General features: G+C 51.0%; 2 protein-coding genes across 12 annotated transcripts in view; one reads left to right on the forward strand and one right to left on the reverse strand.

Moving 5' to 3' along the window:
• Nucleotides 1-13,287, forward strand: part of TMEM94 (transmembrane protein 94) — a 99,548-nt gene extending 86,261 nt beyond the window's left edge. For all 8 annotated transcript variants that reach the window (XM_073311868.1, XM_073311871.1, XM_073311872.1 and 5 more), the window contains 11 exons: nt 73-172; nt 1,287-1,395; nt 2,819-3,008; nt 3,814-3,891; nt 4,480-4,565; nt 5,807-5,888; nt 6,315-6,469; nt 7,051-7,145; nt 8,773-8,866; nt 9,220-9,390; nt 9,703-13,287. In XM_073311868.1, the coding sequence (XP_073167969.1) occupies nt 73-172; nt 1,287-1,395; nt 2,819-3,008; nt 3,814-3,891; nt 4,480-4,565; nt 5,807-5,888; nt 6,315-6,469; nt 7,051-7,145; nt 8,773-8,866; nt 9,220-9,390; nt 9,703-9,775 (1,233 nt within the window). In that variant the 3' untranslated portion in view covers nt 9,776-13,287. The remainder of the gene's footprint in view (nt 1-72; nt 173-1,286; nt 1,396-2,818; nt 3,009-3,813; nt 3,892-4,479; nt 4,566-5,806; nt 5,889-6,314; nt 6,470-7,050; nt 7,146-8,772; nt 8,867-9,219; nt 9,391-9,702) is intronic.
• An 867-nt stretch (nt 13,288-14,154) lies between these two features.
• The window catches only part of CASKIN2 (CASK interacting protein 2), a 72,529-nt gene continuing 61,296 nt past the window's right edge, over nt 14,155-25,387 (reverse strand). For 2 of the 4 annotated variants that reach the window (XM_073311866.1, XM_073311864.1), the window contains exons 12-21: nt 24,830-25,000; nt 24,072-24,193; nt 23,151-23,232; nt 21,869-21,963; nt 21,323-21,433; nt 20,891-20,992; nt 20,255-20,393; nt 17,762-19,999; nt 17,234-17,576; nt 14,155-16,861 (exon numbers count right to left, since the gene is read on the reverse strand). In XM_073311866.1, the coding sequence (XP_073167967.1) occupies nt 16,765-16,861; nt 17,234-17,576; nt 17,762-19,999; nt 20,255-20,393; nt 20,891-20,992; nt 21,323-21,433; nt 21,869-21,963; nt 23,151-23,232; nt 24,072-24,193; nt 24,830-25,000 (3,500 nt within the window). In that variant the 3' untranslated portion in view covers nt 14,155-16,764. The remainder of the gene's footprint in view (nt 16,862-17,233; nt 17,577-17,761; nt 20,000-20,254; nt 20,394-20,890; nt 20,993-21,322; nt 21,434-21,868; nt 21,964-23,150; nt 23,233-24,071; nt 24,194-24,829; nt 25,001-25,387) is intronic. The other 2 variants (XM_073311865.1, XM_073311867.1) reach the window with 2 other exon arrangements.

Consider the following 25,387-nt stretch of genomic DNA (forward strand, 5'->3'; position numbering starts at 1 on the left):
CTGTATTCACCACCTTGATATTAATTTACAATTTTCTCCTCCCATCTTAATCTCACTCTTCTTTCTCTAAAGGCCAAACTTCCTCGAGGGATCCACCAGGTGAGACCTCACCTGCAGAACATTGACAACGTGCCTTTGCTGGTGCCCCTGTTTACCGATTGCACCTCAGAGAGTAAGTGACCGCTGGACTGGGCCTGTCCCACACATCAGCTGCCAAACATTTCCAGATAGTTGCTGTGGGTCATGAGAGCATGGAGGGGTGGGGAGACCCTGTAGCAAACTGGGAGGGGAATTCTGGGTGGATGAGCCTCCATTGCAGTCTTATGTGCTGAGGGCCAGATCCTGAGGGCCAGTGATCATTTCCTTACATGGCTCAGAAATCACTTCGTAGAAGTCATTTCCTACTATGCTAGGTGCTATTACTGGACTACCTGACTGCCACTAGCTTTATGCATGACTTTTTTTATATCACTTCCCCTCTCAGTGCCTTAGTTCCTTCATCTGTAAAATGTGGATAAAGCTCCTTGTGAATGTGGGTAAAGTGACTCAATCTTGCATGAAAGTCTCTATAAAATCCTTATTTTAAATGATTTCCCAGACATTTTTTAACAAGGCCTTTGTGCTCCACGGCCAAGTCCGTGTTAATTGCAATCTCAAGGAACAGTGCCCCAGGCAGAAGAGGCAAAGGTTCAAATGGCACTGGAGCAGCTCTGGATCAGAATTCCACCCCTTCCCTCCACGGGCAGGTGCATAAGGTGCCAGGAGAACAGTTATTTCTTTCCAAAGGCATAGGCTGAGCTAGGATTGGATTGCATACCCCTGTCCTGAAATGACTAGACTGTTTAGTGAAGTGAGAGGATGATTTTTGCCTTCCCTTTATTGGAGGCTAGATCATAGAGCTTCCTGGTGGGGGAACACAGTGTGGGAAGAAGAGGGGTTTGTTTGGACAGTTAAAATAAGGCTTCTGAGATCTGTTCTGGAGGGTCTGTTCTTGATGTTGGTTTATAATTCATTGGGGAATTCCTAGTAAATGTGAAGGGCAATATCTTTTAACCTCAAATCATATATTTTTAAGGTCAAAAAGCTGATGGGCTTAGCCTTTGTTGTCTGAGGGACTCTGTTCCAAAGAGCAGTCTGGAGGTGTATTGATCTGGTAACCTTTAACAGGTTTGATTGTTTGTCTCCAGAAATGAAATCAGGGTGAGAGGAGATTTAAAATGCTGCTGTGCCAGTGTTTGTCCATGGTACGGTAAGGCATTAAGTCTCTCTTTGTCATTCTCTCGCAGCCATGTGCGAGATGATCAAGATCATGCAGGAGTATGGAGAGGTGACCTGCTGTCTGGGGAGCTCTGCGAACCTGCGGAACAGCTGCCTCTTCCTGCAGAGTGACATCAGGTGGGAAAGCCGGGTCTGAACTCCTCAAACTGGCTGGTGGTCGGCAACACAGCGCTGCACGTGTGTCTGAGGAAACAGCGGATTGCACTGCTCACAGTTGGTGTATTCCATTAGCACCAGCCTGTTTTTTCTTCCATGAGAGGTTTTTGAAACCACCTATCTTGGGGTGGGGTGATTGTTCATGTCTCCTGGCAATGATACTAGTCAATTTAATAGTGTATCTTAGTTTGTGGGAATAAATTATTTGGAAGGGGAGTTGGACCCACTTTTTTAAAGGTATGTGTGGAAAGCACCTGACCTACACTATACAAGGCAGGCTCGTCTGTGGAAATTTCCATACTTGTGCACTTGGGAGATGTATGCTTACTTTTGCACATGTGTTTTACAAAAAACTGGGGAGCTTTCTGTGTAAATGCTGCAAAAATAGATGCATGTGCTCAGCTGGGTGTCTGCATATAAATGTTCTGTCTAAATTGAGGCCAGATTTCTGTGTGTTCCAGAGGATATATACATGTTAAATATTTGTTAGAGATCGAAGGGATACTTTTTAAAAAGAGCCTAAAGGACTTAGGAGCACACTGTTTTAAAAACTACAAATACAGGGTAAAATTTACTACCATCATTCTGAAAAATAATGATGTACCTTGTTTTTATATCAGTTTTCTTGCCACACCAATTCCTTTCATGCAGATACCATAATGTCTCCAAGGTAAAATTACAACATTTTATCTACTCCTTTGTTTCTGTAAACTTGTTGAACCTGTGAGAGTCGTTTTTGGCAGCAGTGTATCGGTATTACTTCCTGTCTGCTTTGCGCAGGTTGGAAATTTTATAGTATCAAGGATCCTTTCAAAGAGTGCGCTTTGCATTACTTGTGCATTTTGCAGCCCATTGCATTACCAATGAATAGATTGGTATTACTTCTTGCACTGTTGATAAAAGATTGACCAAAGATTCCTCGAGCGTCAGGCTGTTAAACTGAGAGTGTAAGACTGCATTTGTCATTGGCTGATCCGCCTCCCATGATGATTAGTCAGATCAATTGTAGACTGAGGTCAAGATGTTTCAGAGTTGACAAGTGATTTTGGGTCATCACATGAGACCCCATCAAGGAGCCTGATTTTTATGAAGTGCTGGGCACCCATCTCTTACAACCCTGGGCCCTCAGATTGGGTCCCCAGAACTGAGGCACCCAAAATCCTGAGTCACTTCTGAAAATCTTGGTGTTAATTGAAAGAAGGTGGGACTTGTGCTCCAAAATCCATTAGGTGCTTTTGAAATTCTCACAGGGAGCCATAGGTGATGTATATTCACACATTACATATGCTGTGGATACATGTTGTGTACTTGATCTTTAGTGTAAGCATGGTTTTCTCCGCATGCGGTGGTGCCTTGCCTTACCATTGCACTGTTGTTTGTGCAGCATAGCGCTGGATCCCCTCTATCCATCCCGCTGCTCCTGGGAGACTTTTGGCTACGCCACAAGCACTAACATGACACAAGTCTCAGATGACCTTACACCCCTGCAGCTCTCAGGCCAGCTCAACAGCTTGCCCTGCTCCTTATCCTTCCACCAGGAAGAGAGCATCAGTATCATCCGACTTATAGAACAGGTGAGTCTGCTACATTCCCCCTTTGGTTCGCCGATGGTCTGTCTATTCATCCAAAATCACAGCCTGACTGTAAAGATTTCCAGTCCTAATAATCCTACCTGTCTGTCATGGAGAGCAAAGCAGGAGTCTTATGTGGCCATTTTAGCAGTGGTGCTGCCTCCCATTCAGCTTCTTCAGCCCCTTTGTGAACGACATCCATAGCACTCTCTGCTGATACCCAGCTTGGCCAGCATCAAGGAGATATTATTCTACCTGACTTCTCCCTTTCCAGTGAAGCATGTCAGACATGGGAGAGCCAGGCAGTCAGCATGAGAATGTCACAGCAAATAGTCTTGGGTCTATGGTGAGACCTTGAAGTGAGTTCTCTGACAGGTGTAAAAGCTCTGCTACTCAAAGATGCAGCAGGACAATGGGAGGAGGGAGTGCGTTGTGGCACCAGGATTCTGACTTTAGTAAAATGAGTAAGGAACGTGCTTATGGAGCTCTCCAGGCAGAAAAGCCTTTACTGCAAAGTTAGCATTAAACCTGGAAAGGCAAAGATGTTTGCAGAGGTTCAGGTCCAGGCTTTATTCTGCACCTCCACCCCTACCATCCTCCATAGCTGAGCTGGAGACCCTCTCCTCTCCTGTCCCACCATCCCCATACTAGCCAGAGACTCTGCCTCAACCACCCAAAATATTTCCTGGGGGGTCGAGGTCATCACTACATGGATGTTTCATGTGAAGTGAGTATAAGCTCCCTTTGGGCTCCTTGCTGCAGGTACCCTCCCAGTGATTGCCCTGTGGGGGCTTGTGCTTCCTTGCAGGCCAGGCATGCGACGTACGGGATCCGCAAGTGTTTCCTCTTCTTGCTGCAGTGCCAGCTGACTCTGGTGGTCATTCAGGTGAGGCCCCCACCCTCGCGGGGTTTAGGGGAGGAAAGCTGGGGGTATGTGAGGATGTAGCCCAATTGGGTGGGTCAGCCTGGAAGGGTGGGGTCTGGCATTCTCCAGGGTTTACACATCTCCTATGGTTGGGACCCTGTGTATCCAATACACTTGTTTCAGTTACACGCATTGCTGATTGTTCATGAATAGGATTATGTTCACTCTTTGATGAGGGCAGTTACTATGCTAGCCATGATAAGACTCTGGTTGCTTCCTGGCCTAGACTGCCTCTCCACTGTAGGCAGGGTTTTAACTAACCTCTTGCCGGGAATGTTCTTTGGCCCCCTCTTGCCCTGTGTTTGTAGCCTGGGGACTTGGGTAGGCACTGCTGTTCCCAGAGAAGACCGTCTCTAGCCTCTGCCACCATGCAGTCCAGAGCAGCAGGCAGGGCTTTGCAGCGCATCTCCAAAGTAATCCAGGCTCTGCAGTATCCAGCCTGTCCCTGCGCTTACCGGGGTGGGGCACAAGGTAAAGCAGGTGGGGGTGTGGTTGCTCTCCCAGTCCTCTTGCTGATCATGCCTTTCTCTGTGATGGTTCTTTGTTCAGTTCCTGTCCTGCCTGGTACAGCTGCCGCCCATTCTGAGCACCACGGACATCCTATGGCTCTCCTGTTTCTGTTACCCGCTGCTAAGGTGAGTGAGTCAAGGGCATCTCCCTGGATACTTTTCCCTTTGCTGTGGCTTTGCCATCTGTAAAATGGAGCTAATATCTGCCAGTGCCTCTCAAGGATATTGTGAGGGTTAACTAATGTCTGTAAAGGGCTTGTGAGCTCCTTGGCTGAAAGGAGAAATGTTGAGAGATTGTTAATGTTTGTCTGTGGCTTGACTTCGTTAGCCCTGCCCTTTGTTATGGAGCCCTTTTAACAGGTTTCCCCAGATGTTCACCTCAACGTGCTATCATACGTGAAAATTGCAAATGGCCTTGTCTATCCCAGGATTTCCTGTGTGCTAGTGACGCGTGTTGGCTAATGTGGTAAGGGCACGCCTTCCGCCTTAGTGTAGCTACATGCAGAGAGCAGTGGTGCTCATCTCGAGGAGCTATCTTTGGGGAAGTTGGAGCCATGAGGTTCCGGAAAGCTGTTCTGGCACTATGCTGGGAGGTTTAGCATCACAGTCTCATGGGGCGTGAGGTCACACATTGATACGATAGTGTGAGATCAGGAAATTCTGGTATGGCTGTCTGGTGTGTGGCTGATTCTTCAGTGACAGTGTTGCTCTGGCAGGGGCGATGGGATGGATGATCTAAGGGATGCTTTATTCATCTCTGACTTCAATGACCCTTTAAATATGCCCTCTCTCCTCCTGCGCTCATGAGTACTGCAAGGGGATGAGGGATGTTTCTTCTTTCTTCTCTTGCTCCTGTGAGCTAGGAGGCAAGAGGGTGTGTGTGTTCTTTATACCTCCAAGTTCCCCTCCTTGCTGATAGAAGGCAGGGAGATTTTACCTCTTCCAGTGTCCTTACAGCTTCCCTGGTGGCTGGGAAGGTTGGAGCTGCACTGTGTGTGGAGGGCACTCATGATCAGGCACAGCCAGAGGGGCTGCAGCTTGATTATCCCTGATATGGCCATGTATCCCAGTCACTCACATGGAGGTTAGCTTGCCCATTGCCATTTGAACCTTTCACTTCCTGGATTGCTTCGGTATAGGGCTAAGAAAATAGAAATATACTGTCAGAGCACTTTGAGTTTAGCAAACCAAACGATGCTGCGTAAATGCCCTTTGTGTGGCTGGGGGCCTGGCCGAGGTTTTCCATGCTAATGCTAGAGGCAGTGAGATTTGCTTCTCCTTTAGTTCAAGTGCTAGGGCTGCTATTTCGGATGACGTGATGTGTGGTTGGAGACACCATCGGGACTAACCTCTGTCTGTTTCCCCAGTGCGTCTCTTCTGGGCAAGCCCCCCCACAGCTCCGTCATGTCCATGGCAACTGGGAAAAATTTAACCTCCATTCCTAAAAAGGTAGGAAGCGTGTTGGATGGGAACAGCTTGCACTTCCCACCCAAGGTTATCCAGGACTGGGGAGCAGTCACGGGAGGCTCAAGTGCTTTCCAGCTGCCCAGTTTGCAAGTTCTGTCCTGTTGACTTGGCTCATATCATCACCATCCTTTGGTGGCGACAGGATGAAGGGAAGCCCTGGCAGCCATAGTCCTTTTTGGGGCTGCCAATGCCTTGGCTGGGTCCTGATGGTGCAGCCTCTTGCTGCTGTCATCGAGGCTGGGGCACAGAGGTCCTTGCTGCATCTCAAGCTCATGAGTCTATTGTAGAGTCCCAAGAGCAGGGGAGACTGTAGAAAGCTGGGAGGAAAGGCTGAAATGGAGTAAATGCCTCTGATTCCAGGCCAGTCTCCTGAATGACTGACTGGCTTTTGCTGCTCCCTGTTCACAGACTCAGCATTACTTCCTGCTCTGCTTCCTTCTGAAATTCAGCCTGACCATCTGCTCCTGCCTTGTCTGCTTTGGGTTCACGCTGCACGAATCCTGCAAAGGGATGAACGCCACCAGCCTCAACCTCAGTGCGTGCTCCTCCATCATGGTGTATAGGTGAGGGACAGACACAGCACACGCCTCATCCTGCCACCCTCCCACTTCCCCCAACTCCTGGCATTCCCTATGTGCCATCTTTGTTTTTCTCTGGGCTGCTTCCCTGCTCTTTCTCATGGACCCACTTTGCTGGAGCAGCCTCCCAGGTAGTGTATGTCAAATCCTCATCCTCCAAATAGCCCCCAGCCCCCACCAGGTTCTTTGTCACTATCCCTGGGGCCTAGACTGTAAGCTCTCTGGGGCAGGGCCCTGACGGTATGTTTTGCCTGCTGTGTGGCCTGATGTACACTGAAGCTATCTAAATCCTACTGGTGCAGTGTGATCCTGGGTTTCCTGCCTCTGATTCCTAGAACTCCTACTCCCCTACATGGGGAGGAGGCTGGCTCTCCAGCTCCCTGTGCTCCCCATGCCCTACATTGGGAAGGGGCAGTCTCTTACTTCTTTCCCCCAGGGATCCAGGTGGAGGAGCCCATCCCTGTAACTATACGTGGGGAGTGGAGGCAGCCTGAATCATTAAGCACACCTGTATCTTTGAGTTTTGTCCTAAGCAGTGACTCTCAGTGACCAATTTAATTTCCCAGCAATGCTGAAGGTGCCCCTGACTGGTTTGGAGAGTTTTCCAACGCTCTCCTCTTAGCGCAGAAGCTCACAGCGGGTCTGATTGTTTTGCACACTGGTAAGTATCTGCTTCCAGTGGATTTTGGTCTCTGTACTATGGGGACTATACGCTTCCTTAGCTTGTATTAGCAGGATTGTTGTAAGCAAGACTTGACAAGTAATTCTTCTACTCTACTCAGCACTGATAAGGCCTCAGCTGGAGTACTGTGTCCAGTTCTGGGCGCCACATTTCAGGAAAGATGTGGACGAACTGGAGAAAGTCCAGAGGAGAGCAATAAAAATGAGTAAAGGTCTAGAAAACATGACCTATGAAGAAAGATTGAAAAAATTGGGTTTGTTTAGTCTGGAGAAGAGAAGACTGAGAGGGGACACAATAACAGTTTTCAAGTACATAAAAGGTTGTTACAAGGAGGAGGGAGAAAAAAATGTTCTCATTAACCTCTGAGGACAGGACAAGAAGCAATAGGCTTAAATTGCAGCCAGGGAGGTTTAGGCTGGAGATTAGGAAAAGCTTCCTGTCAGGGTAGTTAAGCACTGGAACAAATTGTCTAGGGAGGTTGTGGAACCTCCATCATTGGAGATTTTTAAGAACAGGTTAGACAAACACCTGCCAGGAATGGTCTCGCTATGTAGTCCTATCTTGAGTGCAGGGGACTAGACTGGATGACCTACTGAGGTCCCTTCCAGTCATACACTTCTGTGATTCAGTTTCAGCTTTCTCCCAAACTTCTGACATGAGATGGTTGTGCTCCCTGTTAGAACAAGGGCAGCCCAACTGAGTACTAATTTAGTGTCCTGCCAGGAGCCCAAGAACTACATCTAATCTGAATGAAATAGCACAGATTGCCTCTATTCTCCACTTTAAGGACCCCTGGACACAACAGACTGCAGCATGCAGTGCTGCATCTTGAGCCAACCATTCTGGCTGCTTGATGCAGGCAAGAGCATTGCATACTGGGACCTGTAGTATCACTGGGCCACACATCTGTGTTGAGAGAGGCAGTCAGCATTGTGGAGCTATTCTTTGGGGAGCTCTGCTGAAAGTGTGCGAAGTTATTGGTACTGTTAACCCTTGCAGTCAGGATAATGCAAGAATGCAAATAGGGAGTGTTGCAAGTGGGTAACCTCTGCTGGGCAGGAGGTGCAAGCGCTGTAATCTGGAGAATTCTGAGCCCCAAAGCATTACATGCACTCCACAAAGTTCTGTGTCTGGCCACATCTGTCTGTCAGGCTGTGGCTTGCCTCTGAAGAAGGCCTGGGGTTAAACTGGGGAGCCCCTAACTGTGACCCATGCCTCTCCCACTTCTTTTGCTTAACTTTTCAGTGCTGATCCCCGTGCTTTCGGGGCCCACTCTGGTTCCTGCATGTTAGCAGTGCAGTGTCATCCAGTGGTTAGAGCCCAGATAGTTGGAGAACCAGCCTCTAAGCCTGGTTCTGACACTGCTGCACTGAGTGACCGTGGGCAGGTCTGTGCCTCGGTTTCTCCACCAGCAAAACATGGGTAACTCTTGCCTGCTTCACGTTGAGGTGAGGCTGTTTGGGAAGCGCCTCATGATGCTTGCATGGAAGGCAGGGTGTTGGGGAATCAGACCAGTATCGCTTCAGTTCAGCCTAGATCTTGGGCAAAGCCCTTCTCCTCGTCCATCTGTGGTGGCAACTAAAATCACGTACATCTCTCTCCTCAGTGTTTATATCCATCACCCACGTCCATCGCACCAAACCTCTCTGGAAGAAAAGCCCCTTCACTAACAGATGGTGGACCCTAACTGTGGGTGTTGTGTGAGTATCATCAGGTGCTGAACAGCACAGGGAGGGGCAGGGGCTGCCATTACATACGGCAGGGAGGGGCAGGGCCTGTCTTTAGTTCAGCAGGCTCCCGACAGCTCCGGACACTTACCCCAGTACTATCTGTACAAAGACTCCCATGAAATGGCTAAGCACGGTGGGAAACAAGCTCAGCAGCGTGGGATCCGGGGCATTGGGGCAGGTCCTAGTTTGATCCTGTCAGCAGAAGGGCACGTACCTTGTATAATGTTGCAGGAACAGGCATACTTGGGCCTGAGCCCTACATCACTGATTCCAGGAGGCATGTGGGCATGTCTAAGCCTTGCTGTCTCCATTCATTGAATTAGGTTGCTGGGTCAGGTGATGCAGACGGCTCTGGATCTGAAGCTGTGGACAAACTTAGACTCTCCATTAACCTTTAATGATGTTCACATCTCCCTGGTCTCATGGCTCTTGGGTTTCCACTCCCTCATCCTCGTGGTAATTGTCAACGAGATCGTCAAACTCCACGAAATCCGGTAAGGAACGGCAGTGGGAGGGGAGCCTGCTGACCTGTTCCGCCCCAGCTCGTGGCCGGTTCTTGGGCTGAGATGATGCGTAAGAAACAGGATGAAGAATAATGTGGAATATATGGCCATGCCATTACGTAAGCAGCATGCTGCAGGGACCAGGTGCATTGCTGCAGTGTGCAGGGCCGGCTGGCTACAGAGGGCCCGCAGCTTGGGCTCTGGACGTTTGGGTGTCCTTGTTCTCAAGGGTGGGTTGCTCTGTGAGCTGCAGGACTTGCCCCTCTTCCCTAACGTGCTGCTCTTCCTTTCTGTCCCTTCCAGGGTGCGGGTCCGTTACCAAAAGAGGCAGAAGCTGCAGTTTGAAACCAAACTGGGGATGAATTCTCCATTTTGAACCGCGGCAGCAGGAGTCCTGTGGAGATGCCGCGTGGGGTGAGGGACATATGCTCCTGTCCCCATACAGCCTTGACCTGCGTGGCAAGAGTGGTTGCTCTGGAGGCTTCGCAAGGCTTCCCTTACGCATGTGGACCCGCCAGGGCTCCTCACCAAACAGCGACAGGACCTTAGAGAGAGAAGCCACTGCTGTAGCTGTGCCCAGGAGCAGGTTTGAGGCCCCTTACCCCATTGCAGCGCTCCAGGGGAGCGGGGAGCTCTGGCTGCCCTGCAGGCTGCTGTTCCTTTTATTTATTTATTTTTAGTACCCTGATGACATTGAAATGAAGCAATTTCCCCTTGTGGACTCTTCCTCCAGGATCAGCTCTGTCTGTGCAGATCAGGGCCCTGGCATGGCTGCTGAGTCTGTTGGGAGAGGGAGGGGTTGATGGGGGGGAAATCCAGAGCTGCTGGTATAAGAAATCCCCATTGAAAACCCTCTTTCTGCCGTTTTGCCCTTTTGTTAAAGGATTTTATGTTGTATGTATGTGCCCTCCCCATCTCCCATCTTGGCCGCCCTTCCCTACGCTTTCCTGGATCAGAGCCTTGAGTCTCCTGCCGTTCTGTGAGTGCTCCTGTTTGGAAGCAGCCTTTCTCCAAAGCTGGCTCTGCTCAGGCTCCCTGGGGCCCCACACTGCATCATGGAAGCCACCTAGTGTCTCTGGCAGCAGTCAGGCCTGCCCTCTAGTGGACGGTGGGCATACTTGCAGCACGACTGGAAAGTGGCCTGCTGGGGTCCCAAATAGTGGGGAAGCAGAGTCTCTATTTGAATCTCATGATGGAGGCTCCCCTGCCCCCAGGGGTATTTCTAACTACTATCTGCATGAGAGCCCAAGCCCTGCCTGCCTTCAGGAGGGCCAGGGAGTGCCCTTTGGGGACCACGCCAAAGTGGTCCAGCTTTGATAATCTTCTTGGCCTGGCCAGCTCTCATGCGTCAGGGGAGACTCCCTTAATGCCAGCTGCAAACAAGGCAGCTTTACTGTTGTCTCCCTCATGATGGTGGATTTCTGGTCTTTCACTGACTTATGCAGATCACCCTCGCTGTGACCATCCTGCTTAGGCAGACCTGTCTGAGACCGGGGGGTGGGGGATGCATCTGGCTAAGTTAAGCTAAGCTGCCTGCCCCAGGCACGGTGTCTGCAGCTGACTCTGATTTCAGGGGCCCCCAGCCTTTCCTAGAAGCAGGTGTGTTTACAGGCAGGCCCAGCAACAGGATCTCCCTGCTGCTTGGAATTGTGAATGACGAGCAGGGCGGGAACTGGCTGCCTTCCCAGAAGTGTAATTCCCTCTGATCATGTCCTTTTGTACTAGTGTTTCAAAACATCCCCCTCCCCATAGCTATGTTTCCATTCCCCCCTTTGAGCACCACCCTTGCAGCTTTTCCTCATGGCTTCTGGTTGTAGGAAAATTGGTTCTTTAGGGGTTAGCTGTGCCATTCTGCTTCCCCACCTCCTGACCTACTGCAAGGGAACTCCCATGTGGACCGCATCCCTCTGAACTTGGAGAGAGCTTCATGGGAGGGCTTGTCTATCCCATGCCACACCGGTGCAAGGCATTATGTGCACAGCACATTTGCACAGACTCAGGCTACAGCAGTGGTAAAAAGTCCCAATGCAGAGAAGCCTGGGGTTGCAGGAGCCACCTTGCACCTTTACACAGAGCTGGTGCTGGCTCTGGCTACAGACTGGAATTCGTGGGCCTATTTAACAGACCACTCCCAGTGCTGAAATTTATTCCTTCCCAGGCTTGGAGACCAGACCAAGTCAGGCAAATCCTGGCTCCATCTGTGCTTCCATAGTAACTTCACAAAACACAGATGTCACCTTGGGCCTGGAGCAGAGTAGTAGCTGTTGATCATTTCCTGACAGACTGGGAGGGTGGAGACCCCCTAAGCCAGTTCCTTGTTGCTCCCCCTTGTTGGCCATGTGTCTCAATGAGAGCAGTAACAAAACCAAGGATGATTGACTCTAAGCAACATCCCCAAGCCCCAGTATCCCAAATAGGTACTGGGGGAAGAATGGGGGTATGTGTGAGCACCTCTGTCAGAGTAAATATACTGGAATAGCTGGGGTATGGTTTTGTGAATGGGAGGGTGGGGTTAGGTGGCATTCTGCTCTGGGCCTTAACAATTTGTCCCTGCAAGCATGAACTTGGTCAGATACAGTAAGTGAAGGAGGCTCTGCCTTTCCAGCACAGTCTAGCAGGTGCCTTGGTTATGTTGGGAAATTGTATCATGTTAGACACGTGAATTGATAAGTGTGATGCTAAACATGATTTGGCACCTAATGTAGACAGGAACAATGCATGTTTTTAAAACGTATTGGCCTATTTTGGTGAATACTGGGGTTCACACATTTGAACACAAGTGTACTTGTCCAGGTTGAAGGAAAAATCATGTCTAACATTGTGTTAGTTAAAACATACTAGTAGACATGATTGCCTAGTGTAGACAAGGTCCAAAGGGGGTAGCTGGAGGGAGCTAACTAGAGAACTTTAAAAAGATTACAGTCTGCATCTCCAAGCTCAGAGCTGCTGGGGATAACAACTCAAGATGGCTGGGAACTCTGATCAACAGCCATTATGGGGTTGTACTATGTTGTTCCAACGTAAAACCAGTCCTTTCGTACTCTAGTAGGTGGCTCTCTGCGTGTAGCCAGTTACATCTGCTCCTTTTACAGACTAGACTAAGCCTTCTATTATTTTTACTCTTTTTAGACATGCAGGGCTGACATAGCTCCAGGAGAGTGAGCTGGATTCTGCCTTGGCATGGACACTTATTTAAATTGCAAAATTGGTGATGCCTGAGACAGCAAGAACCAAGCTTGACTTTCAGATCTCAGGGTGAATTTGCAGGGTTAGCAGGTAGGAAAAACCTCTCTCTTTACTTGCAAGCTGAGCTGATTTGAACAGAAGTCAGACACAAACATGAAGCCTCCCACTGCCAGAGTCACACTTAAAACTGCACAATTTTGTTCTCAAGGATCTGAGATCTTAGCTTGTTTTGTTTCCCCAAATGTTTTATAGTGTGATTTTAAAGGCAGCAGCTGCCAAAGCTCAGAGCTGGCCAGTCTCTCTTCTAGAGGGGGCATGTCTTGTAGATTTCCTTTTCTGTGGTGATCACTCTGAAAATACTTCCCTCTTGCCACACTCTCCCTCCCTGGTTTGACTCAGATGGAGCCAAAATGTTAGAGTTGAGCCTTTTTGGTAGTCGCCTTTGTCTCTGTACAGGCCTTGTCACCTCACACCCCTCCTCCCCTCTTAGCTAACCAGGGTTTTGGAAAGGCATGAGTGCACGGCTTTGGAAAGGAATTTCCTACATCAAAATGTTTTTAAATGGTGTATATTTTATATTGAAAATTAAAATTTTTTGGATGTATGTAAAAAATTTTTTGATTTGTATTAAAACTTGTAAATTGTATAAAAAACACAAGCACCCAATGTATGAATGGCAATAAATGATTGTCTGATACTGTGCATCAGGGAGAGGGAGCTTGCTTTCAGTTGGTTGAGTGGATACTAGTGAGAGCTTCCATGCTCTGTGGGGGAGGGGTTACGTAGCTTGGTTCCCCTCTGAGAAACTGATTCATTGTGTAGTGGGAGGCAGTGTGGTCAAAGGAGCTTGGCACTTTGGGTTTCCATTCCTGGCTCTGCCACTGGGTCGCAGGTTGCCCTTGGGCAAATCACTTCATATCTGTGTGCATCTGTTCTGCAGAATAACTATTTGCCTAGCACTTCTCATTCCACTGGATCCCAGAGCACTGTACTAACTGCAGCTGCAGTAATCAGTTACTCTAGTAATGAACTTGGCCAAGCAGCTGTTGTGTTGTGAGGCCTAGTTAATGTCTGAATCACTTCGGTCCTGGTGCTAGAGAAGAGGAGTCTTAGTGGTGTTGGAGTCAAGAGGGGGAAGGTGAAGGACTGGCTGGAGCTGAGGCAAGTGGGTACTGGGAAAAGTGGAGAAAAATGGATTAGTAGAGACCAAGCAGGGCTGGGCTTGGGCCACCAGCTATGCGTTGCTCAGCAAGACCGCAGCATTGTAACAGTGCTGGACATTGATCTCAAACTGGATTAGGAAGGAAGTATTTTCTTGCCTTGAAAATGTAGATAAGGATGTGACTTGTTTCACTGTTGCATGATAAGCCAGGAGTTCTGGCTTCCAGCCCAGTGCTCTAACCATTACTCTGTGCCATCAATTCCCTTACTTTTGACCACCCTACAGGGGTAACATGTAAGGTCAAATCTTAGTCCCACTGAAGTCAATGGCAAGATTTTGTCCCTAGAGACACCCTCAGAGAGAGCAAGTGGACAATAGTATTAACATGAAAGAGACAACTGAGTCAATTAGGCAGAACTATCAAAGGGGAAAAAAGCCCCACTGTTTAATAGAATTAAGTCTTAATTGATGTTAGTGGAAAACAAACTGCATAATTAATGCAAACAGTCCAGATGGTTTAAAATCTGTCAGTCTGGCGATTACGTGGACTAATTTTTTCCCTAGCTCCCTGGTTGCACAGAACAGGAATTGGTTAGACACAGTCATGCCCATACATAATTTACACAGCATACAATATCTTTAAAATAAAGATCTAGAACTTGAAAAATAAGCATTCCTCTGAGAGAAAAACAAATATGTAATTCTGTTATTGACTGTAAGAACAGCACTCTCCTGCCCCTGTGGTGGCTCAGAGTAATGCAGCTCTACCCCAGTGTCTCTTTTATCCCTGTCCCTAGATAATGACACTTGAAATCTGGTTAGTAAATATATAATCACATTTAAAATATATACATTTTGTCTTTTAAAAAAAAAACCACACATTTACAGTTTATCAACATTGAAAATGTTGGACTAGTCCCAAGTCAACTCCTGGGACATGAACACCCCTTTTAAAAAGATTTATTTTAAAACCTTTTTATAAAGTGCCACTGGTTGCAGCTATTTTTAAAAGTTCACTTTTGTAGCACTTGCGGTTTCACACACGGCGGTATTTCAGGCAACGTAAAGTACAAAGATACTGACTAGCTAGGGCCAAGATGGGTTAGCATCAAATCTACAGCCCAACCTTGCCCCCTGACAAGTTGTGTTTTTCCATAGAGGCCAGGTTGGCATGAATTCCATCTCTGGCCGGTAGGGATCATGGTACAAATGGTTACCACACAAATGAGTAGGTCACTGAGAAATACATGGGCTGGGGTGGGTGGATTTTACAAGGGGCTGCTCTCTTTCTAGTGCAGGGAGAGTTGATACTGTAAACAGTCTAATAGTTTGAGGTGCAAATTTCCCTGGGGGATGAGAAAGGCTGCTGCTTCCTTCAGTCACCTCCATAATTTAGCTTTAATTTTAAAAAGTTAGATTTGCTTGGTGATTTTTGCAACAAATGATCCCTTAGTACAAAATGTGCAAATTTTCCCTTTTATTGCTCTGGTGCATTAATTAGTTTTGGCATTTCAGGTGACCCCATACAGATCCTTCAAGAAAAATTTGTTCTTAAAGCAATCCAGATCTAACTGCTGCTAGGAATGAAAAAATTGTGGCTGCCATTCCTTTGCTTCAGCCCTGTCGATGTGGGTGAGTCCAACTTCTATTTACAGTAGCTGTTAGGGAGCTAAAACTAACTTAGTGCAGTGAGGTCGTTTCTAGCTCCATTCTTCTAGAAGCTGGTCAGTGTTTAGTTGGGTTAAGAAGCATCTTCACAGGTTGCCAAATGCTGCTAGCATTTAAAAAAAAAAATCTTTGCTTCCAACTCAGCTTTGGAGTCTTGTTCCAGGTCTGTCTCCCTCCCTGCTTGGAGCTGGGCTAGAGTAGTCACATGGAAAGAAGAGAATGTGTTTGCCACAAGAAAACAACCTGTTCCTGCCCAAGTGACTGGATATGCAATACTGTGGAGGGTGTGGGTAGGGATCTCGAGCCAGCAGAGGGCACCCTCAGCTGTAGCAACATGCTTTAGCCAGGCTGGCACTGACTACCCCAAAACATGCTCATCCCAGTCTTCGGCTAGGAGCCATTTAACCAGGAATCAGAGTAGCAGCCGTGTTAGTCTGCATCCACAAAAAGAAAAGGAGGACTTGTGGCAACTTCGAGACTAACAAATGTATTTGAGCATGCAGCCGATGACGTGAGCTGTAGCTCAAATAAATTTGTTAGTCTCTAGGGTGCCACAAGTCCTCCTTTTCTTTTAACCAGGAATGAATCCGTGCAGGAAGCAGGTCAGGTAGATCTTAATTTCCTGACAAAGCGATTGTGAAGTGTTGAGCCCGTTTGCTCCTTTATGGGGTACAGACTGTACCAGTGCTGTCCCAGGGCGGCTCTGAGGGCACTGCTGTAGGGATTTAAATCCACTTGGATTACACGCTGCCTTACGCTGATGTGCTAAGAAAGCAGGCAGCTTTCTTCTCACCCAGAGAGCTCCCAAGCTGCAACAAGTCCCGTCTTATTTCAGCAGCTGACAGGCCCTGCTGGGGCTGCGCATTAAGTGCTTGGCTCTGCTGTGCCTGCCCAAGGAGGTCCTCTCCCGCAACATGCTGTTGGCAGGGTTTAAATAATAAGAGGCAGGACTCCGCACTGGGGCTAGTGAGGAAAAGGCCCCTGATGAAGCAGAGCTCTTTGCAGCCAGCAGCTGAGCTCATTTCTTGAGGGAGGCTGGACACCCAGGAGTGAGCGTTGCTGCACTCACTCAAACTCTGCTGAGGGTGGAAAGGTGTAGCTGCATCTTCCTTGTTCTCGTCTCCTGCAGCTACAAAGGGACATTGGGGCTGTGACTAGGCTGCTGGCTCTCCAGTCCATGGGGATGCCCTGAGTGGGCCAGGAAAGGTGAGGGAGGTGCACACTCCAAGCCCTAAAGTGCAGGAGGGAGAAGGATCAGAGCAGCTGTAGCGATGCCTGGGCAGAGTTCAGGGCCATCCCCCCTCAGGCATTAGCACAGCAACTGGGGATGAGTGGCAGGGGACCAAGTCTCAGTCCAGCATGGCGTCCAGCTGGTCAGCCAGGTCATCGAACATGTTGCTGATGTCTTCCAGGATGTTATTAGCTGAGTGCGTAGCCCCATAGTGACTGAGAAGAAAGAAAGAAAAGGCAGGATGGGTAAGGCCATGTGACAAGTGAAGGCCTCGGTGCCCTGTTAAGCTAACACTGCCTGGTGGGCCCCAGTGCCTCCCCCAAACCAAGGTGTTGGTTGGACCCAACCATTGCTCAAGCCTTGCTCTGTGCACAGCTCAGGAACGGGACTAGCATTCATGGGCCCCCCTGCACAATGGAACTGTGTTTTAACAGTGCCATGACAGAGATTGATGGACCCTTGGCCCAGCAGAGGAGGAAGTTGAAATAGAACCTGGCCCAAGTGTTTCTAGGCACTCTTGAGGAATATGTGGCTGAGGGATAACTTACCCACTCGGCCCTGCTCTCCCCCCAGGGCTGTTCCCTCACCTGTCCAACTCCTCGGCTGTTATTTTTTTCTCAGCAGCCTGCAGCGCAGCTGCCAGGGAGGAGTTGGTCTGTTCCAGTCTCTGCTGAGCCAGGGCTGCATCTGGAGCAGCACTCAAAGGCTTCATAAAAATGGGCATCCTGCTGCTCAAGACTGCCTTGTTGCCAATCTCCAGCTTCGATGGGCAGGCAACAGCAGTAGATCCTGCCACCTCTGGTGCCATCTCGGCAGTTGCCCAGGGGGCGATGGTATTCCGGGAGGGCTGCAGGACTTGCTGATAAATCGTTTTTGGCCCTGAAAATACCAGCTTCGTCGAAGCAACGGACGTGTGCTTGACTGAGGCATCTGGAAGGGAACAGATAAAACCTAGTTCAGTCCTGGCCCCATGCGGTGTACATTGGCTCTGGGAGCACACACACACACACAAGGGATGTAGCTGACAGCTGCCCCACCCCACCGTATTCCGTACAGCGCCCCCCCCAGGAGGAGCTTTTAGTTCACTCTGAATACGAACACCATGTTGCATGTACCTGGCCCTACAGGTGAGGTCCTCAGATGGACAGCACCCTCATGCAGCTCCCCAGGGCTGGCTGATTTCAGAGAAAGTGGAGGCTTTTTGACCCCCTTCTCCAGAGACAGGATGCTCTTCTCAATCTCAGCAATTCTGAATTCCACTCTGTCGTCATCAAAACCATCTCCGTTCCCCCCGGGCTCCGGCTCTGGCACTTGTAGCGCTGGGCCCATGATGCTCACGGCTTGGGCCTGTGCATATTGTGGGGGCGGACTCGCAAGAGCCTGGTTCTGGCCAGCCAAGCTGAACACTTTTAGCAGAGTCTGGAGTGGCTCCCTCTCCTTGCACCGGGGCCTCCGCTTCACCGTGTCAGATTCGGTGAGGTTGAATTCCAGAACTTCCAACTCTTTTTCTGTGTTTCCTCCCAAGTCCTTCGCAGCAGAGGAGCAGGGAGGCCCCACATCAGCAGCTGTCAGGGAGCTGGACTCAGAGTCCCGGCTGGTAGCTTCTGCCTTGTGTTGCCCAGTAGGCTTTGGTCGCTGTTTGATGGTTAAGTTGCCTTCTTCTGCAAATGGAATGCACTCACTGGAGCTGTTCTGAGAGGACGACGACGAGATCTCACAGTCCTCTGGGCCAGGTCTCCGCTCCTCCTCTGTGTCAGACTGGACATCCTCCAGGCTGCTTTGCAAGGCCTCCATCGTGGTGACACTGGGTTCGCTTAACGTGCGACGGCGGGGCCTGTTGTTTCCAAAGGCGTCTCTCTCGTTCTCCGAGAGCCTCATGCTGCAGGAGCCTTCAGAGATCCTGGCTCCACAGGGCTGACCATCTGAGCCTGCTCTAGAAACTAGCTCGTGATCTGGAGTTGGGGGCTTTTGTAACAGAAGAGGCTTTGGTGGACTCCCACCTACGGTGGGCACCTCAAGCATTGCAGCTATGCTCTTCACTGTTTGGCTGGTGCCTGCATTGCTGGTGCCCAGCCATGCTGAGGGAGCCACATCCACTGAATCTTGGGCAACAGCTGGCTGCCTTTCTGATTCCAGACCCTGCTCCCCCTCTGCCTCCATAGCCTGGGCACTGGAGACAGAGCTCAGGCGTTTAGGTGGTGGGGGTGGAGGCCCTTTCCTCTTCGCGCGGATGGCGAAGGACTGGCTGCGAACGACCTTGCTGTCTGACTGCAGATAGGTGCGTGGCACTTGGCTCCGTCCTGGGCGCCTGGTGAGGGTGGCGTAGGAGCCCAGGGTGCTAGTGACTCCCTCCTCCTTCTCATGCTCACCATCCGACAGAGCGTAGCGGTTCAGGCTGTGAGAGCGCTTCTTGTATTTGAAGGTGTCTCCATTTTGCTGTTCTCCAGCCTGCCAGGAGCCCAGGGTGGCACCAGGCTTTGGAGACACGTATGGTGATTCTGTGCCACTGCAGTGGGAATGGAGATAAGAGAAAGCTTTCTGAGCTGATGACTGGAGGTTGCTCCTCGGGGTCAAGGAGAACTGGGGGTACAGGTGTGCTGGGTTCTTGGGCTGCTCAGGAACACCGGGGGATTTCAAGGAGATGTGAGGATACATGAAGACGTAGGGTGCTGTGCCCTTGTTGGGCGGCTGCGGTGGGGTGCAGGGGGTTGCTGCTGGTAGAGAGTTGGATGGCTGTAACAGTGGAACGCTGCCTTTCTGAGCCACAGGCCGCTGGTACTGATCTGTCCCTTCGGGGAGGTTCCTCTCTTTCAGAGGGCTTCCTCCACACCCATTGGAGTAACCATTCAGTCCCTCTTGGGTGGTCAGCTTGGTAATAACCTTCCCGGAATTATCTTGGTTAGGTCTCCCTGGCAGAACGTCTGCATTCTCCTTCTGCCGGGGCTGCGTGGAGGAGTGCCCGCTGCTGCTGCTGCCGCTGCCCAGGCTCTCCTGGGAATGGCTGGAGAGGATGGTCTTGGACAACATGTTGTCCTGAGAATGCCCTGACCCTCTGGAGCGCACTCCAATGCTCTCCTGACTCCGTGACATCCCCTGAGTGTTCTTCATGGGGAGCGTTTCCTGGCAGCTGTTGGACATGGCTGTTTGGAGCTCATAGCTCAGCTCGCTGTCCTGGAAGGTTATCATCTTGGGCGTGTGTGGAGACTGGGACTCTCCATTCTCAACAGACTCAATGGTGACTATGTCCAGGGCCCCAGGGATTTTGCGTCTTGCCAGTTTGGTGTCGGCTTGGTTCAGGTTCTTGCGGATGTCTGTCAGCTTCTTGACAGCCAGCATGATCTTCTTCTGGTGGCCTGCAGATGGCAAAGGAGTGAAAGGAGAGTTCAGTTTCCGTGGCCCAACAGGAAGGACAATTGTGGTTTTAATGCTGTGGACCCCTGAGCACTGGCACCTTTGCACACAGGATGTCGTCAGACCTTGCAGTTACCACAGTATGGGCTGGATTTTAGCCAGCATCATAGAGGGCAGAGGCTCCACCCTTCTACACCTGACTGACAGATTTAGCTGCTCTCCACCCTTATGGCTGCTGAGCAGTCCCAGCAACTCACCCAGCTTGTTGATGCCAATCTCCTGCAGGTCCTCCCATGTCAGGTCTGTTACGATGCTGATGGAGTCATAGCCATTGCTCACCAGCTTCTTATGGTACTGGGGCAGCCCAATGGCGCTCAGCCACTCCATCAGGTCGGCCTAAAGAGAACAGCAACAGGGACAATTTTCATTAGCATCCCAGCAACGGATGGCTCTTTCCTACCTGCCTTGTGAGAGAACTAGGCATTGCATTCCCTGCTGCCCTTTGAGACACTTCCACACACCTGGGAGTGTCCCAGATTGCTCCATGCGAGCAGCTCTCTGCCTAGGCTAGGCCATCCCTGTGCTGTTACAGGGGGAAGGGATGTTACAGCAGGATGCCCATGTAGCCATCACTGTCAGTTCACTCAAGGCTCTTCCCTGCATACCCCCTGCTGCTTTTGCGTGGCTGGCTGCATGACCCACTGTGGACTCTCGTTAAAACCTGCACTTGAGTCTGCTGGGCCTGCTGCCTCATTTACACACAGTGGGAACCTGTGCCAGCCACAACCCCAAGGAAAAGTGCACAATCTCACAGGGCCCAGAGCCCAGTATCTGTGCCTGAGAACAGCCTCAGGGCACCCGTAATGCTGGTGCAAAGTACAAGAAATACTCACAGGAATGTAATTTGGCAGCCACTCTGCAATGCTGAGCTGCCCAATCTCAGTGGAGATTTTCTTTCTGTGCCCCGGCTTAGTCACCCCAATGGCTGTTAGGTCCTAAAACAAACATAGCGATTACCTTCATTAATGGGGATGCTCAAAAGTTAGCTGATGTAGTGCAAGGAGTCAGCAGCTCCCACTTCAGTGTGGAGGGAATGCCTTGGAGATGCACGGCTTAGTGCTTGTACTATAGCAAAGGATGCTCTAGAAATACCAGCTAAAGAGTGGGAATGGCAGGGACTCTCCGACAGCCACAGTCTAAGGTGTGGTGCCAGTCACTGGAAAAGGCAAGCAGCAGTGGCTGGGCCCCTGCCTTTGGACCCTGGCACTGCCCTGTTCTTTGGGGCCATGCTCTCACCAGTAGCCCCTGAACCCGCCTGACCTTACCTCTGGGGTCATGCGGCTGATGGTGGGGACGTCATAACCAGCATTGAGGAAGTTGGCCGTGTAGAACTCTAGCTGGAACTCGCTCAGCCAGTTGTAAATGGCTTCTGCATCCTGGAGAGAAAAGCCAACACAGAACAGCCCATGACGGTGGCTGCATGGGCTGGGGAGGGGCAGAAATGTTCCAGGCTGCTCTGTGCAATGCAGCACGTCCCCTTGGGACGGGGACAATGACTCCCACCCCTATACTGTCAAACTGGCTGGAATAAAAGGAATAGGGCAAGAGCATTCTGAAAGAGCTGGATTGTACCAGATCCCTGCTTCTCTGGCCCCATGCCCTGTAGTGTTCTTCAGCCCCTGCTGCTACGTGTGCCTGTGGAGGGACTCATGTGAGAGGTGGCCATTTCACCAGGGCTTCCCCCATGCCAGTGAGTCAAAGGTAGCAGCTGCTTAAAATGTGAGCCCATGGGTTGGCCAGGCCTGGGCCCCTGCTCTAAAATATTCACCCACAATTTGTAGCATTGAAGCCCTTCTCAGGGGCCCAGGTACCTTTCCCTCCAAGAGCTGTTCAGGGCGGAGGTATTGGTGAGAGAAGATCCTGTTGCTGGCGTTACAGTTGGTCAGGTTCTGGCGCCCAAGGGTTCCTGAGCAGAGAGAGAGAGGGGGCGGTAGTTACTGGAATGGGCCAGAGGATGAGACCCATTGGGGAGAGAGACCGTGGGCCTGGGAGGAGCTGAACATTTTGCCCTGTAGTGTGAATAGTTCAGAGCACCTTGCGCCACAGCTCGTTAACCCTCCGCTGGGGCAGAACTCTCAGGCCTGCTGCAGTGAGGAAGGCAGGGGTGCTAACAAACAAGGTCACCCAGTGAGCCAGCAGCAGAGCACAGACCCCAGGTTTCCTAGTTGCCAGCCATGTGCTGCAGCTGTTGGAGCAGGATGTCTTATACCCACTTCAAAGCCCCCTCTGTGTCTAACTCCTCCAAAGCATGAGAGAGACCCAGAGCCTTCACCTAGCTCTGACCCCCATGCAGCTGGCAACAGCCCAGAGTGAGCTCGGCAGACTGGTTTGTCTGATCTCAAAACACAATTTGTCTCTTGCAGCTGATACCATCCCTGAGCAGGCTGGGAGCAGAGCGGGGAAAGTATTCCCTCCCCTCCCCTGCTGCTGGAGAGGAAGCGGGCCTTGGAACAGCAGCAAGGGGGCATTCAGCAAGCTCTCCTCAGCCCCTGCATTTTCTAACGATAGAAAATACCCAATGCAAACAGGGACTGAGTGTTAAGTGTGGAGAGGGATAATAGCATTTCCGTAGCCATCTCGCTTGGGGGGGAGGGCGCCAAGGCACCGTCCTTACACCCTTGGAGGCAGGAAGGCAAATCTCTCCCCCATTTTATAGAGGGGGAAGCCGAAGCTGATAGAAGAAATGTGACTTACAGTCTTATAGCAAGATTAGGGTAGAGCTGGGAATAGAACCCGGATATCCTGATCCCCACTCCTTTACTTAACCCTTCCCCTCCCTTCCACCACAATTTTATTGTAAAAGGAAAAACTGCCTAGAACGAGCTGCAAGCACCCTGCAGCAGCAGGGCAAGGTGTGTTCTGCGCCGTGGTGCCAAGTGCTGGGCTCTGCAGTAGTGGGACATGCTAAGGGCTTCGTCTTGCCAAGCAAGGCCTGAGAGTGAGTATCTGCCCCTCTGCTGGGGAAGCCTGAAGGGCTGGGGGTGGTGAGCCTGGTACACTGGCTCGGAGCTGTAAGGGCAGTGGGGGATGGAGGGTGGCTCTGACTTACTCCAAGCCACAGCCCCTGTTTCTTCCTGAAGTCTCTCTCCTTACCTGTCAAGGAGTTCAGCTGCCCATTCTGGCTATTTGATCCTAAGAGGTGCAGTTGCAGGTCCTCACCACCAGGGGGCAGCGGCTTCATAAGAGAGAAGAGACAATCAGAAGGGTCTGACATGGTGGGTCTGGACTTGCAACTTTGCACTGGGTGTATCTGGTCAGCCCCTGAGCAATTCTCACACAGCAGCAGAGAGGAAGGGATGTCACAGGGGTGACAGCACTGGGACTGCCTTGCACAGCCTGGGATAAGAGCCCTGCCCTGAGGCCTTGTTCTTGACAGGAGGTCTGTGTATCCTGCAACAGGAGAACAGGGCCCTGGGAACCTATGCAGTCAGCCATGCCCAGGAAGCTCTTTGGGGGCTACAGCTAGAGGATAAAGGCCCTACTACTCCTGTCTGAGGGAGATCCTCCCTGAGCTCACTTAGCTCTGCATCCCTGGCACAGTGATAGTCTCAAACCCTGTGCATCCCTGTGGCAGGACTGCATTTCCAAAGGCTCCTCTCCATCTGGGTGGTTTTAGCAAGACTGGCCCCTTGCAAGGGTCATGCCAGTTCAAACACAAGTATGTGCAATATCGACATGTTCCCCGACGCTCAGTATGCTGCTACAACCACCAAACTATCGGCTCAGAGAAACTGGCCTGGGACGTCCAAATCACTGGTGGAGAGGGTGGGTTAAAAAGAGAACGGGGAGGGCCCTGTGACCTGGGTCAGTATGAACGCATGGGACTGTAAAGGGCAGCTCAAGGAACCTAGAGGGGCTAGAGAAAGGCAATCAAGGCTCAGAAAGCCAGGGGGGGAGTTGAGAGTAGCCCTCGGGTTCTAGTGGACCCAAGCCCCCTTGGACCTTAAACTTCTCGTGAGACTTGCTCTGCTCCCTGGACACAGAGCAGCAGGCACTGTGTATCTGCCCTCCTACCGTGGCGTTCTCGATGAGGATACTGGTGCTCTGCCCGTTGTTGCCCTCAGTGCTCTGCCCACTGCCGGCACTGCGAATGCTGCCAATGCTGCCCTCACTGCCCACGCTGTTCCTGTCTCCTGCTATTATGGAGAGAGAAGAGGCATCGGAGCCCATGTAACTGAATGCTGGAGAAGATGCCTGACATCCTGGGGCTGGCACCTCCCAATCCCTGTAGCCCTTCAGCGCCGGGACAGGGCATGGACTAAGCCGCAGCACTCCCATTCCCTGCAGAGAGGATGCTGTGGGACCAGAGGAAGGGAACTGGCATCTGCACAGGGCATGGTGTTCCCAGTGCAGAGACCCACATGCTTTGGCATGAGGCGCACTGTCCAGACTCTGCTGCCTGCCATTGGCATAGGGCCCAACCTCCACAAGACCCTCAACCCTCCCTGTGGCACAGAGAATCACTCAGCTGTTCACCGTTCCTTAGCGCACACAGGACAATCCCGTTTCTAGAAAAAAGGCTGGAAGGGTGGGTAGGTGGGAAGAGGTCTGGTGGGGGGCAGCCATGGCAGGTGTGTGGCTGGATGTGGGGGTATCTATGGGTCAATGACCTCTACAGTCCCCTGAGCTGTGGTTTCCCTGAGGCTGCTGCTTTGCTTTAATTTCCCGCTTGGAGCTAGAAGGGGATTTTCTCCATCTCTTGGGAGGGGTGTTGAGGGGAAGGGCTCCTGGACACGAGCCCCTGTCCAGCCCTCCCCAGCAGTGACCCTGACCTGAGTTCTCATGCTCCGGGGCCGTCCTGGTTAAGGTGAGGTGGCCGTAGGCAGTAGGGAGGCTGAGGGGTGCCTGCTGAGGAGCATCACCTGGGAGTGGCTGCAGCCCGCTGGGAGGGGCAGCAATGCCCTGGCGCTGGTGTGCAGGCACCAAGCGGGGAAGAGTCATGCCTGCATTTAAAGACAAAACACTTGTGTAAGAGCAGAGTGTGTGGAAGGGGAGTGGGCAGCATCAGTCACAGCAGGGTCCAGAAATACCCCAGCACTGTGCCTGTGGGGGGTGGGGCTGTGCAGAGGAAGGTATCATGTGGGTGAGTGTGCAGCTGGCAAACCTGGGGCAGAGCCAGGACTGTACCAGAGTTTCCCTGGCCCTGAGAACGGGGCCTGACTCCATCATTCCTGTCTCAACGCACTAGGAACAGATGTTAATGCTTAGGGCAGGCCTGGGCCCCAGGACACCTGGCTCTGCTAACTCCTCCTTGCCAATGCACCCCAGCTTGGCCTAATGCTCGTAGTCCTGAGCTCCCCACACAGCCGCACCTCAGCTCAAACCTGACG

The sequence above is a fragment of the Lepidochelys kempii genome, chromosome 14 (genome assembly GCF_965140265.1).
Source record: "Lepidochelys kempii isolate rLepKem1 chromosome 14, rLepKem1.hap2, whole genome shotgun sequence".
NCBI classification, from domain to species: domain Eukaryota; kingdom Metazoa; phylum Chordata; order Testudines; family Cheloniidae; genus Lepidochelys; species Lepidochelys kempii.